We start from the raw sequence: 13453 nt of genomic DNA on the forward strand, positions 1-13453 counted from the left end.
GCCTGCTCGTGTGTGTGTGTGTGTGTGTGTGTGTGTGTGTGTGTGTGTGTGTGTGTTACTGGGGGTAGAACCCAGGGGCTTTTCTACCTCCAGGCTCTACATCCAGACCTATTTTATACTTTATTTGGAAACAGCTGAGGCTGGCTTTGGACCTGTGAGATCCTCCTGTCTCAGCCTCCCAAGAGCTGGGATTACAAGCGTGCGCCACCACGCCCTGCTTTGCCTGCTCCTTTAATGCCCTTCTCCCTGTTTCTGCTTAGTTAATCCTCAACTATCCTGACCGGATTGCTCCAGTGCTACCCACCAAGCTTTTCCTGACCATGCCTCCCTCATTTCTAAATTCCACAGCGCACACTGGATTCTTCCAAAGGCCCTGGAAACTCCGCCTCATGCTGATGCCCTGTCTCTCTCCAAACCAGGAGTCTCCAGACAGCAGAGGCTCTCGGTTTTGTGATCCTATTTCCCTCCAGCACCAGAGCCCAGCACCTCCCACACAGTAGATCTCTCATGTCCATTGGACACACATTGGCACAGACTCACAGAAACATTTGTAATCACTTTCAGAATCAGCCATCTGCAGCATTATTCTAGAGTTACGTTATTCTACAGTCATACCTTGTTTGCCGGAAACATTTTTGCCTAACTTAAAAGTTCCTTATTTTCACAACACTTGAATTTAAATAGTTTTGTTTCCCTGAAAACCAGTATCCTCTTAGTTTACAAAGATATACCACCTTTAAAGATCATTACAGAACATTTTTGAGCAGAACAAAATTTGTTAAGTCAACATCTTAGCTTCTGAAGGTGGCCATAGGGTGACTCTACTGCTGTGTCCAGAGCAGCCTGTTCAAAGACCTACTTTTTGTCTGTGTGGTCCTGGGGATGGAACCCAGGGGCATTCAACCTCTGAGCTACACCTCCAGCCCTATTTTTTATTCTTTATTTTGAAACAGGGTCTCACTTGGAAAGGGCCTAAGTAGCTGAGTCTGTCCGCGAACCGTGATCCTCCTGTCTCAGCCTCCCAAATGCTGGGATTACAAGCGTGAGCCACCACACCTGGCAGTTTTTTTTCTATTTTCTTTCTTTCTTTCTTTTCTTTCTTTCTTTTTTTTTTTTTTTTTTTTTTTTTTTTTTTGGTGGTATTGGGGATAGAACCCAAGGGAATTCTTCCTCTGAATTACACTTCCAGCCCTATTTTATTTTTATTTTTGAAACAGGGTCTTACTATGTTGCGGAGGGCCTCACTAAATTGCTAAGGCTAGCAGCAAATTTGTGATCCTGTCATCTCAGCCTCCAAAGTACTGGGATTACAAGCATGTGCCACCACACCTACTTCTACTTTTCCTTTTAAAATCATGTCTTGCTCTTTTATACGTATAATCTTCATGTATTCGAGCTCATATTTCTAAATCTGTCCATGGCAAATAGATGATCCTTTTAATAAATAAGCTATTTAGTCTCAAACTGCAGAGACAAATAAGGTCCTAAATTGGCATGGTTAAGATAAATCATTTCCAGCCAGGCATGGTGGTACATGTTTATAATCTCAGTATTTGGGAGGCTGAGACAGGAAGATAATGCAGAAGCCAACCTCAGCTACTTAGTGATGCTCTCAGAACTTAGTGAGACCCTGTTTCCAAATAAAATAGAAAATAGGTCTGGGAGTATAGCCTGGAGGTAGAAGGCCCCTGGGTTCCACCACCAGTACCACACGTATACAAAAAAAAGATAAAACTTTTCCAGTAGAAATAGTTTTAGTAACTCAGAAGCAAATTTCCAAAACCTGAATGTCTCTCAAATGACATCTTCAAAACGATTTATGGCCAGGCGTGGTGGTGCACGCTTGTAATCCCCACACTTGAGAGGCAGAGACAGGGGGATCATGCAGGTTCAAAGCCAGCCTCGCTGGTTTAAGAGACCCTGTTTCCAAATAAAAATATAAAATAGGTCTGGGAGTGTAGCCCGGAGATAGAAGGGTTCCATCCCCAGTAACACCAAAAAAAAAAAAAAAAAAAAAAAATTTTATAAACCAGGTGTGATAGCGCATACTTGTAATCCCAGTACTTAGGAAGCGGAAACAGGATGATTGCAGGTTCATGGCCAGCCTCAGCTACTTAGGCCCTCCACAACTCAATGAGACCCTGTTTCAAAATAAAGAATAAAAGCCAGGCATGGTGATGCTTGCTTGTAATCCCTGCGCTTGGGAGGCTGAGACAGGAGGATCACACAGGTTCGAAGCCAGCCTCAGCTACTTAGTGAGGCTCTCAGCAACTTAGTGAGACCCTGTTTCCAAGTAAAATATAAAATAGGTCTGGGAGTATATCCCTGGGTAGAAAGCCCCTGGATTCCATCCTCAGTACCAAAAGAAAGAGTGGGGGGGGGGGGGTGGCGAACACTTGTAATCCCAGCACTTGGGAGGCTGAGACAGGAGGATTGCATGGTTCAAAGCCAGCCTCAGCTACTTAGTGGGACCCTGTTTCCAAATAAAATATAAAACAGGTCTGGGGGTATAGCCTGGAGGTAGAAAGTCCCTGGGTTCTATCCCAGTACGACAAAAAATAAAAAATAAAGAATAAAATAGTGCTGGGGGTGTAGCTCAGAGGTAGAATGCCTCTCCTCTGGGTTCAATACACAGTACTGAAGAAAAAAAAAACCTTACAAAGTTTTAAAGTTTTAATTTTTCAATTTTCAATTCTTAAAATACACAGGAGCTTGGAGGCAGAGACAACTCTTATTACCAAAGATAATGACTGTTAACATTTAGATATATTTCCTGAAGGTTCTTTCACGCCTTCCAATTCTGCCCACTATTAGTCTTTTCATCATATGTTTTCTATATATAGTCATCACAATGGTCTTTTATGTTCTTTTTATTTGTTTTTAGACTAATCAGGTAGTTTTACATAGCAGCTCATAGTCTGTGCATAAAACCAGTTAATCCAATTTATGATTGGCAGCCCTGACTTCCAACAGAACAATATTTCACCTGATTATTTACTTGTATGTCAGTAACAATGATCAAATGGCAACGAAAAAGTAAATAAAAGGATTTTCCACTGTGTCTATGGGAGATGGGAATCTTCTTGCTTTTGTTGACATTCAAGTGTTATGCATGGATATTTTCTTCCCCGGTAGCAACATTCCTGGAAAAATTGTTGCTGTCTCTAGCCTCTTTCCTCCCGAGCACCTTTCACATTGCTCTGTAGAAAAGGCTCAGGCTTCATAAATTATTATTGACAGACCAGCCATTCATTAAGCTTCCAAATACTGTGGTATCTGTTGCTAATTTACCATCTCCTTGAAAGGCTCAAGGAATTCTATAAAAGCACCTTAAACAGCTAATATTATTCATTCAAGTTTTATTTTTAGCAGAAAATGTCAAACTAGATTTTTTTTAAAGTACTTGATGTTGTGTTTAGTAAACAAGGCTTCTATGCTTTTTGTCTTTGAAAAGTCCTCCTAAAATATAGGCAGGATAATGAGAGTGGCCCCAAAGGCACATAGCATCTAGGTCTTGAAACTGTGTAAAGATACCAGTGGCGATAGACTTGTTCAACTGCCTAGTAGTGCATTAGAAATAATGGGTATTTTGTAACTAGAAGTTAACCTGAAAATAACTTTTAGCCTTTAAGATTTTGGCAGATCAAGAAAGGTCCTCAGGATTTATTAAAGTTGGTGTGTTGGATGAGTTGAGGATTTTGCAGCAGTAAATGCTTCAAAATAGCTAAGATGTCATTAACTCTGTTTCATTTTTTATGTCTTAAAATAATCTTTCTCTCCTGAATAACATATCACTGTATTGAAAACATTCACTTTTTAAAATTTTGTTTTTCTGATGAGATAATAAGAATTTCTTTCTTGATGTGAGATTTTTTCAGAATTTAAAAATCCCACTAAGCTGGATTTGGCGAACATACTTAAAATCCTAATACTTGGAGACAGGAGAATCACAGGTTCGAGGACAGCCTCAGCAAGTAGCGAGGCTCTCATCAACCTAGCAAGACCTTGTTTCAAAATAAAAATAAAATATGGAATATAGCTTGCAGGTAGAATGCCTCTCAAAGGTAGAATGTCCCTGGGTTGAATCTCCAGCACCACACAAAATAAATAAATAAATAATCCCACTATCTCTGTTATTCTTTTTTCCTTCCTTCCTTCCTTTCTTTCTTTTTTTTCTTTCTTTCTTTTTGCAGTTCTGGGGAGAGAACTGAGGGGCATTCGACCTCCGACCTACATCCCCTCATCTCCTGCTCTAAGTTTTTATTCTTTATTTTGAAACAGGGTCTCACTAAGTTGCAGAGGACCTCACTAAGTAGATGAGGCTGTGTGCAAACTGCAATCCTCCGGTCTCAGCCTCCCAAATGCTGGAATTACAAGTGTCCGCCACCACACGCGGCTTTTTCTCTGTTGTTCTAACAACACTTGGTTGGAATGTAGAGCTGTGTTTCCGGCCTGTGCTTTATGAATAATTAACTGTATTCGGCACCACAGACTTGCCATTATTAGTTAAAATTTATTTAAAAATAAAGGTAAGCTGGGCATGGTGGCGCACACTTGTAATCCCAGCATTCAGGAGGCTGAGATCAGAGAACTGTGGTAATCAGATAGCCTCAGCTACTTAGTGAGGCCCTCCGCAACTTAGTGAGACCTGTTTCAAAATAAAAAATAGGCAGGGGGGTGTAGCTTGGAGGTCAAATGCCCCTGGATTTCATCCTTAGACCTGCAAAAAAAAAAAAAAAAAAAAGAGGAAAGAAAGGAAGGAAGGAAGGAAGGAAGAAAGAAAGAAAGAAAGAAAGAAAGAAAGAAAGGTAGCTGGACATGGTGGCTCACACCTGTAATCCCAGTACGTGGGAGGCTGAGACAGAGGAGGATTGCAGGTTCGTGACTAGCCTTAGCAACTTAGTGAGGCTCTCTGCAGCTTAGTATGATCCTGTTTCAAAATTAAAAATAAAATAGGTCTGGGGTTGTAGCTGAGAGGTAAAATGCCTTCTGGGTTCAATCTCCAGTACCACACACATAATAAATACAATAAAATAAAGCAAACTGTTTGCCTTTTTTACTGGTATTTTGAAATTATGTTAAAGTAGGCTACCCTAATGTAGGTACATTGTTGAAAGTAACCCTTTCTCGGCCAGGCGTGGTGATGCACGTTTATAATCCCAGTACTTGGGAGCCTAAGACAGGAGAATCACAGGTTCACAGCCAGCCTCAGCTATTTAGGCCCACGAAACTTAGTGAGACCCTGTTTCAAAATAAAGACTAAAAAAAAAATAGGGCTGGGTTGTAGCTCAGAGGTTGAATGCCCCCGAATTCAATCCCCAGTACTGAAAAAAAAAAAATGTAGATAGACCTTCCTTTCTCTTTCTCCTCTTTATTCTGAAGATGAAACACAGTTGTGGTGAGGGAACTCTCTTACTGAAGGGTCTCCTTCCTCTGCTCGTGTGCCCATGTGAATACACAGCCTTTAATGACGTCTCTTTCAGATTCATTCCTGAATCACCTCGTTGGTTATACTCCCAGGGTCGGCTGAGTGAGGCGGAAGAGGCTCTGTACCTCATCGCCAGGAGGAATCGCAAGCTCAAGTGCACCTTCTCACTGACACACCCGGCCAACAGGAGCCACAGGGAAACCGGGAGTTTCCTGGATCTGTTCCGCTACCGGATCCTCTTAGGACACACACTGATCCTCATGTTCATCTGGTAATTCCATCCAACCGGGGCTTTGCTGGTCTTCAGCACAGGTTGTTAAAGGGTTGTTAAAGGTCTCTTGATAATACATTCCTTCTTCAGGGTTGCAGAAAACTTTACCTTGTTATTTTTATTTATTATTAGTGTGTGTGTGTGTGTGTGTGTGTGTGTGTGTGTGTGTGTGTGTGTTACTAGGAATTGAACCTAAGTGCTCTGAACTACACCCTATTTTCTTTTTATTATTGAAACAGGGTCTTGCTAAGTTACCGCGCACCTGTCTTGAACCCGTGCTTCTCCTGTCTCCACCTCCCAGTACTAGGATTGAGGACATGCCTCAACATGCTTTGCTAAAACGTTTGCCTCTTGTAAGCATGAGATTGTTTTTCCAAAAGCAAATCCCCTGTCCCCCAGCAGCCCACAGCCCATCTGTCTCAGCAGGAGAGGATGGTGTCTTGGGGCAGCTTCCCTAAATTAGACCACAGAGAAACATCTTTGCTCATAAGGCATTTAATATAAATATTTAAAGTTCCACCCTCAAAAAAAGAAAAAGAAAAAAAAGCAAGCCAATTTGCCAAAACCAAAGAGTTTCTAAACAGGACTTTAACCTACCTTTGGCCTTGACCCTATCAGTTCCATAGCACACATTTTGGGTATCATTCCTGCTCACTGACTCCAGAGGTGGGTGAAGTGCTAGAGATCCAGAAGGCTGGAAGGAGGGACCCAAGGCCACACACCAGATCAGCAAATGAAAGGATCAGCACTCTCTGCACCTGATTTTCTGGTTGTTGAGCTTTTTTCCACCCGCCTTTCAGAGCACTTTCAGTATTAACCTAAGTTGCATTTAGCAGTTCAAGATGGTTCTATTTCAAAAGCAAAGTTATGCTGGGTGTGGTGGTGCACACTTGTAATCCCAGCGCTTGGGAGGCTGAGACAGGAGGGTTGCACAGGTTCAAATCCAGCCTCAGCTATTTAGTGAAGCTCTCAGCAATTTAATGAGACCTTGTTTCCAAATGAAGTATAAAATAGGTTTGGGAGAATAGCCCGGAGGTAGAAAAGCCCCTGGGTTCCACCCTTGTACCACACACAAAAAAGGCAAAGTTATAGAAAGACCATAGATGGGTATGTACAATTTGTATCTTGTGTATGTTTTTTTTTGTGTGTGTGTGTTTTTTGTTTTGTGTTTTGCGGGTCTGGGGATGAAACCCAGGGGCATTTGACTTCCGAGCTATACCCCCTGCCCTATTTTTTACTCTTTATTTTGAAACAGGGTCTCACCGAGTTGCAGAGGGCCTCGCTAAGTAGCTGAGGCTGTCTGCGAACCGCGATCCTCCGGTCTCAGCCTCCCGAATTCTGGGATTACAAGCGTGCTCTCTTGTGCATGTTTTGATACCGTACATTCTGCTAATGTACCTTGAGTATTATTTTGCCCAAAATCTGCTTGATCATCAAATGTTCTGCCCCAAGGGATGAGCATGCTATATTTCTATGTATTTGCCATGAAGGGTTTATGGAAAACTACATTTTTCATTGAAGGCATAAAGGAAAATGACTTTATATGAAAACAATGATATGTATAAAGCTTAAAAGAACAGTAGTTTGAGAATAAGAAGCAGAGAAGTTGTTTTTCTGAATCATGATTTTCTTTCCCTACCCACACACTGGCTGCCACCTGTATGGTGAGGGGCCATGTCCCACCACCTTGCCTCCCCCAAAGAGCCAGCACAGTGCAGGGGCGTCACGGGCACACAGTAAGCACTGAATGAAGACCACAAGCTGGGAGGCACCAAGATTTTGAGAACAAAACCTGCAGCATAGCATACGAGTTACTAATTTGGTGTTTGCCTGTTGAAAAGCAAATGCAAGTTCTGTTCAGGTACTTAGGGCTCCATAAAACTCTGCATTTGCACAAGCAGAGACGGTCAGACTGTCTGCGTTGGAGGAGACAACTGCTTTTTGGAGATTACATACTGTTTTTATTTTTGCTAAAGGTTTGAATTTTTTTCCAAGTACATTAGCTTCAGGATTCTGGCCTTTACAAAATTAAAAAAACAACAACAACAAAACACACAAGACAAAACAAACAAAAAAGAAAACTAGACAGGGACAGGAGGCCTGTTTCTGTTTATTTTATGTCTTATACAGTCAAAAGGAGCTCTTTTCAAATAAGCTTCTTCCCCCTGGGATCTGAATGTAAAAACGTGAAAATAGAGATAGTGTCATTCCACAGACTGCTGTTCTTTTGGAAGATGCCATAAAACTCTCAGTTCCTTTCTGTGGATCTGTCACTGAAGAAAGCCTTAACTAGGGAGTAAAATTATATCTCGGTGTCTAACATCTGTTCCTTTGATTATTTCCTACAATAGTGCCTTTTTGTATAGTTCTTTATATGCCCTAAATATACTGTTAAATATTATGCAAGCATTATAAATTTTTTTTTGGTGCACATAAAGAGGATCAACATGATTTTAATAGCTGTCATTATGGATCCGTACAACCAGCTCTGCCAGGCAGGCAACTTGCAGAGAGAGGCCCAGCCTCGGAGGGAGGTATTTCATACCATGCCTCCAGCTTGCCTGTTCTCTCTCACCTCCAGCTGGCAACTAAATTCCCCTCTTATGCTATACCGGCTTGGTTTATTCTTGTCATGACTTGATACCATCCCCACTTGACTTATATAGGTGTGTTTTCATGGCTAGAATCACCTCACTAGGATTTCTATTTTAAACACAGAATAGATGCACACTCACACAGAGACAACCCACTAGGAAATAAAATTATAGAAGAGGAGGGCTTCTCCTGCAAGTGGAAACCATTTTTAAAATATTTTAGAAAAGGGTATAGATTTAAATTTGGTTAGCCCCTGCTTGCAGGCAAGGCACCCAGGGGACAGGAAGGCAGGTAACTCTGGTGGCCCTGCAGCCTTCCCTGCGGGGTGGAGGCCGCAGCATTGCGCATGTGCCTTAGCCCCTGAGAGACAGCTCCACCCCATAAGAAGTAAGGGGAAGCAGCAGTAGCCGCTTCTGGCTCACGTGGGAGTCCAGATCCAGGGTCCCTCGTCCTTCCTTCCCAGCCCTTCATGCGTGTATAGCACAGCCCATTCTTAATAGCCCTGCTCACATCTCCCCCTGCTGTGTTTAATTGCTTGTATGAGAATTTATAGTTTACCAAATGTTTTTATAGACTAGCAAAGTATAAAACACTTTAAATTTATAAATTTAAATTTATAAATTTTTGTGTGTGTGGTACTGGGGATGGATCCCAGGGGCTGGGGATGGAACCCAGCGGGGCATTCTACTTCCGAGGTACACCCCCAGCCCTACTGGGTTTTTTTAATTATTTATTTTGAAACAGGGTCTCACTACGTTGTGGAGGGCCTCACTAAGTAACTGAGGCTGACTGCAAACCTGTGATCCTCTTGTCTCAGCTTCCCAAGGGCTGAGATTACATGTGTGTACTAGCACACCTGGATTTTTCTGAAGTTCCTATTACCACCTCATTTTGTCGGATTTAGAGCTTCAGGTTGGCACTCTGATTGGCTGAACTCCTAGGCTTTTTCATCCCCACCCTCAGGAGAAAGACTTAGTACCTAGCACCATGCCAGCCACCTAGGAGGCGCTTCCTAAGTGTGTGTTTCAGGAATGATGGGCATAAATAAATTAGCAACTTTTTAAAGGGCTCTTCCCTCTTGGTATATTTGGCGATCCTGCCTGTGCTGAGACCCTGACTTTTCTTTCCTGTTCTGGGTACCTATAACGCATGCACCTGCTGAACGCAGGACAGAGTTGAGACCTGGGCTAGGAAGTGGCTGAACCCAGGGCATTGGAACACCGGTCATTTCTGACCGACAGTGACCCACCAAAGACCCAGCCACTTAAGGTCACATTCTCCAGTCCTCAGCTTTCTCCCTGGGAGGCCGTCTCCAGAGTCATTTTGATAATAGCACAACACCTGCCTTTGGCAAGTCTTCCACAAATTGTTAAATTAAATACAGTTAAGAATAGGGTCATTATTTTCTATTCAATGCAAAAACGCTTGAGAAAGCACAAACAATGTCTTTCCCCCTGTGGAGCCAGCCATCCATTGGCTGTATGTCTTTCTTTCCCCCTGTGGGGCCAGCCATCCATTGGCTGTATGTGGCATGAAGACATCAATCACTTCTGAAGCCCCATCATGTTTTCGTTACTAATGCTGCAGATTGCATTATATCAGACCAATACTGTTTTGATCTTCTCTAGAACACTCTCACGTGTTTCCCTGTTGTCTCCTTATCTTTCTCTTCCTGGTCCTGTGCCCCCCTCCCCCACTCCCCGCCAACCCTGCAGGTTTGTGTGCAGCTTGGTGTATTACGGCCTCACTCTGAGCGCAGGCGACCTAGGTGGGAGCATTTATGCCAACCTGGCCCTGTCCGGCCTCATCGAGATCCCATCCTACCCTCTCTGCATCTACTTGATTAACCAAAAGTGGTGAGTATGGATGAGGCCGGAGTGCGCCATGCGGAGAGGGTGTACACGTGGAGGAGCCCACCCCCTCTCCTGCACAGAAACACACAAAGAATATTGTCAGTAGGCAGACTCAGCTAGTCACTGTGGTGATTAGAGTTTCTCACAGGCCAAATGGAGTTAGCATTCAATTTTTAGAGCAGTATTTCTTGAGTTTCATGTGTATGAGCTTTTATGTAATGTTCAGTGCAGCGTCTAAAGGCAATACCATGAGAGTGTTTGAGTAGTCTGTAAATTACTAGGCTCTCTGTAGGAGAATTCCACCAACTCAGTAGTATTTAGAAGTTCTCATAAGCAGGAAGACAATGAACTAAAGGAACTGGAAAGACTTCCCTTACCTCCTGAGACCCACTTTGTTGAAAAGAAGAATAAATGTATCCTGCTTTTGCTACTCTGGCTCAGTGGGCGCAGTTTTCCTTTTCTCCCCCCCCCTTTTTTTTTTAGGTACTAAGGGTGGAACCCAGGGGCATTCTACCACTGAGCGACACCCCAAGCCCTATTTATTTTTTATTTTTTATTTTGAAACAGGGTCTCACTGAGTTAGTTGCAAAGGGCCTCACTAAGTAGCTGAGACTGGCCGCGAACTTGGATCCTCCTGTTTCAGCCTCCCAAATGCTGGGATTACAAGCATGTACCACCATGCCCGGCTATGGACGTAGTTTTTTTTTTTTTTTTTTTGCGATACTGAGGATGGAGGATGGAACCCAGGGGCATTCTACCTCTGAGCTACAAGTACTCCAGCCCTATTTTTTTTTTTTTTATTCTTTATTTTGAAACAGGGTCTCACTGAGTTAGTTGCAAAGGGCCTCAATAAGTAGCTGAGACTAGCCACGAACCGCGATCCTTCTGTCTCAGCCTCCCAAATGATGCAGGGATTATAAGCGTGTACCACCACACCCAGCTTCAAAGTTATTTTATAGAGGCTCCTTGCCTCAGTTTTTGTTAGCCCTTGACTAAGGCAAGTCAAAACCCGATTCTGTGTAACCTAAAATCAGTTGGCCTGTGCAATTTCTCCTTCTCCAAAAATTATCATTCTAACCCCAAAAGGGCTTCCTGATTGTGCCTGATGCTGCAGTCAGGGTGCTTCAACTGAGAACACTCTCGGGCAGGGATGGCTCTGTCCATCAGAGGCTTTCTCCAGGGGAGCGGTCCAGATGCCTTAGCTGACTCCTGCGAATGGCTGGGCTCACTCTCATCATGGCCCAAAGCCCCATAGACATCACACTCGGGAATCTGTCCCCCATCCCAGCTGTGCCACACTCCTCCACTTCTGCTCCCCTGCTGCTCTGCTTTCTGAGAGTGCTCCTGACAACCACTGACAGTGCTCAAGGAAGCCGTCCATTGGTGCATTTGGTACCTTTGCGTCCCTGATGCTTACCGTGATACTTGACACTTGGAAGGCATTCTGTGCTGCCTGTAATATTAAACAAAATGACTCAGAAAGGAAGACTCAAGACTGTTTCTGTCTCCCAGCAACTTCTGCCTAGAGTCAGGGTAAAATCTGAAGCACAGAGACACTGCCCTTGGGGCCAAGCAGACCTGAATTCAAGGGCAAGCTTCACCATGGGTTAGGTTTATGACTCTGACAGGTTCCCTCTTAAGGTTCCATTGGTACTCAGTCTCAAAGCAGGGATCATAAAGTTCCCCTGGGAAAACTGTTATCAAAATTACAAGATAGTAAGCTTCCTGACAGGGTACAAAGTATGTTGCTGACCACTAAAATAGGGAGTCTTATTTAATGTTAATATCTTTCTCCCAAGTCTACAGCTCTAATTGAGAATTACTTTAAGGCATGCAATACATTTTGCTTAATTCTAACCCCTAATGAGAATTTTTTTTTCTGTTTGTATTTTTAAAAGAAAAAGACTTTTAAAGGTGTTTAAAATTGTTAACCCCGTAAGATTTAGGTAATCAGAAAAATTAAATAAACTAGAAGGTCCCTATTATTTTTTATTTTATTCTCTAAAAGTTAGAGAATGTGACATTGTATGCTTCTGGGTTTATTATTAGAATTAAAAAAGATAATAGGCGCCAGGTATGGTTGCATATGCTTGTAATCCCAGTACTTGAGAGGGTAAGACAAGAGGATCTGAGTTTGCGGCCAGCCTCAGCTACCTAGTGAGGCCCTTTGAAATTTAGTGAAACTCTGTTTCACAATTAAAAAGAATAAAAAATAGGGCTGGGAGTATAGCTCAGAGAGAGAATGCCCCTGGATTCAATCCTCAGTACAGCAAAAATAAATAAATAAATAAATAAATAAATAAATAAATAGTGAAAATACTTTGAAACAGTATCTGGAACATAGTAAACACTAATGGAAATAGAGTATTTTTACCTTTTAAATAAATTGATCATGTCAACCCTTTTTCTTTTTCTTTCTTTTTTTTTAGTATGGCTATTTATTTTATGTCCTGGTTAGTCTCCTGATCAGTCACATTTGCCAGCCAGTCCTTAAAAAAGTTGAAACTGAGGGCATTTAAATAGGAAAGTTTGGAGAAAGGAGCAGCTGCATTTATAAGATTCTTAAGAGAAATGTGTAATTTCTTTCTATTATTAGGTGTGGCCGGAAGCGGACATTAGCGGCGTTTCTGTGCCTAGGAGGGCTGGCTTGTCTTATTGTAATGTTTCTTCCAGAAAAGAAAGGTATGCCTTTCAAATTTCTACAAGGCTTTTGATCGGCACTTTTATCACAATGAATCTCAATATAGTCGAGAGATTACCATATGCCATGCTTCATTTCTGTGATTGCATATTATTTAGCAATTGTGTGGGATATAATGGGCCAGATTCTTTCTGTTGCCTAAACTATCCTCTGGGTGAATAATATGCTTAGAGGTACACTATTAATTCTTTCAGGCTATTAAGCTGCCATCTGGGGTGGCTGGGACGCAGGACTGGGGATGTTAGAGTTGTTGATTTGATGAGGAGGACGGGTTAGTTCTGTGTTGAAAGAAACTCCATCCAAGGCTACAAACAGCGTTCCCCATTCCAACCAGTCCTGAGGTTGTGGACGAGAGACGCTGGTTCTCAAAGGTTCCCCAATAACAGTAACAGCAGCAGTCGTAAGAGTAATATTCACTGTTGGTCACAGTGAGTGTGCTCTCAATCTTATGTTAGTTGTGCATAAAGCATCTTTAGTAAACTTTTGTGTTTATAAATGTATGTGTGTGTGTTTATGTATTTTTGTATACTTGTAACCCACCTGTGTAGCAAACATAACTTCAAAAAATATCCCTTTGGCATCCTCATCTAACTTGATTAAAACTC

At 42.4% G+C, this 13453-nt stretch overlaps 1 protein-coding gene across 1 annotated transcript in view; it reads left to right on the top strand.

Moving 5' to 3' along the window:
- The window catches only part of SLC22A15 (solute carrier family 22 member 15), a gene marked incomplete at both ends in the record, with an annotated part of 80917 nt that overhangs the window by 49083 nt on the left and 18381 nt on the right, over positions 1–13453 (top strand). Inside the window, 3 exons of the mRNA XM_080692815.1 lie at positions 5484–5699; positions 10010–10150; positions 12744–12829. Of these exons, the coding sequence (XP_080548941.1) occupies positions 5484–5699; positions 10010–10150; positions 12744–12829 (443 nt within the window). The remainder of the gene's footprint in view (positions 1–5483; positions 5700–10009; positions 10151–12743; positions 12830–13453) is intronic.

The sequence above is a fragment of the Muscardinus avellanarius genome (assembly GCF_963383645.1).
Source record: "Muscardinus avellanarius genome assembly, chromosome: 3".
Classification (NCBI taxonomy): domain Eukaryota; kingdom Metazoa; phylum Chordata; class Mammalia; order Rodentia; family Gliridae; genus Muscardinus; species Muscardinus avellanarius.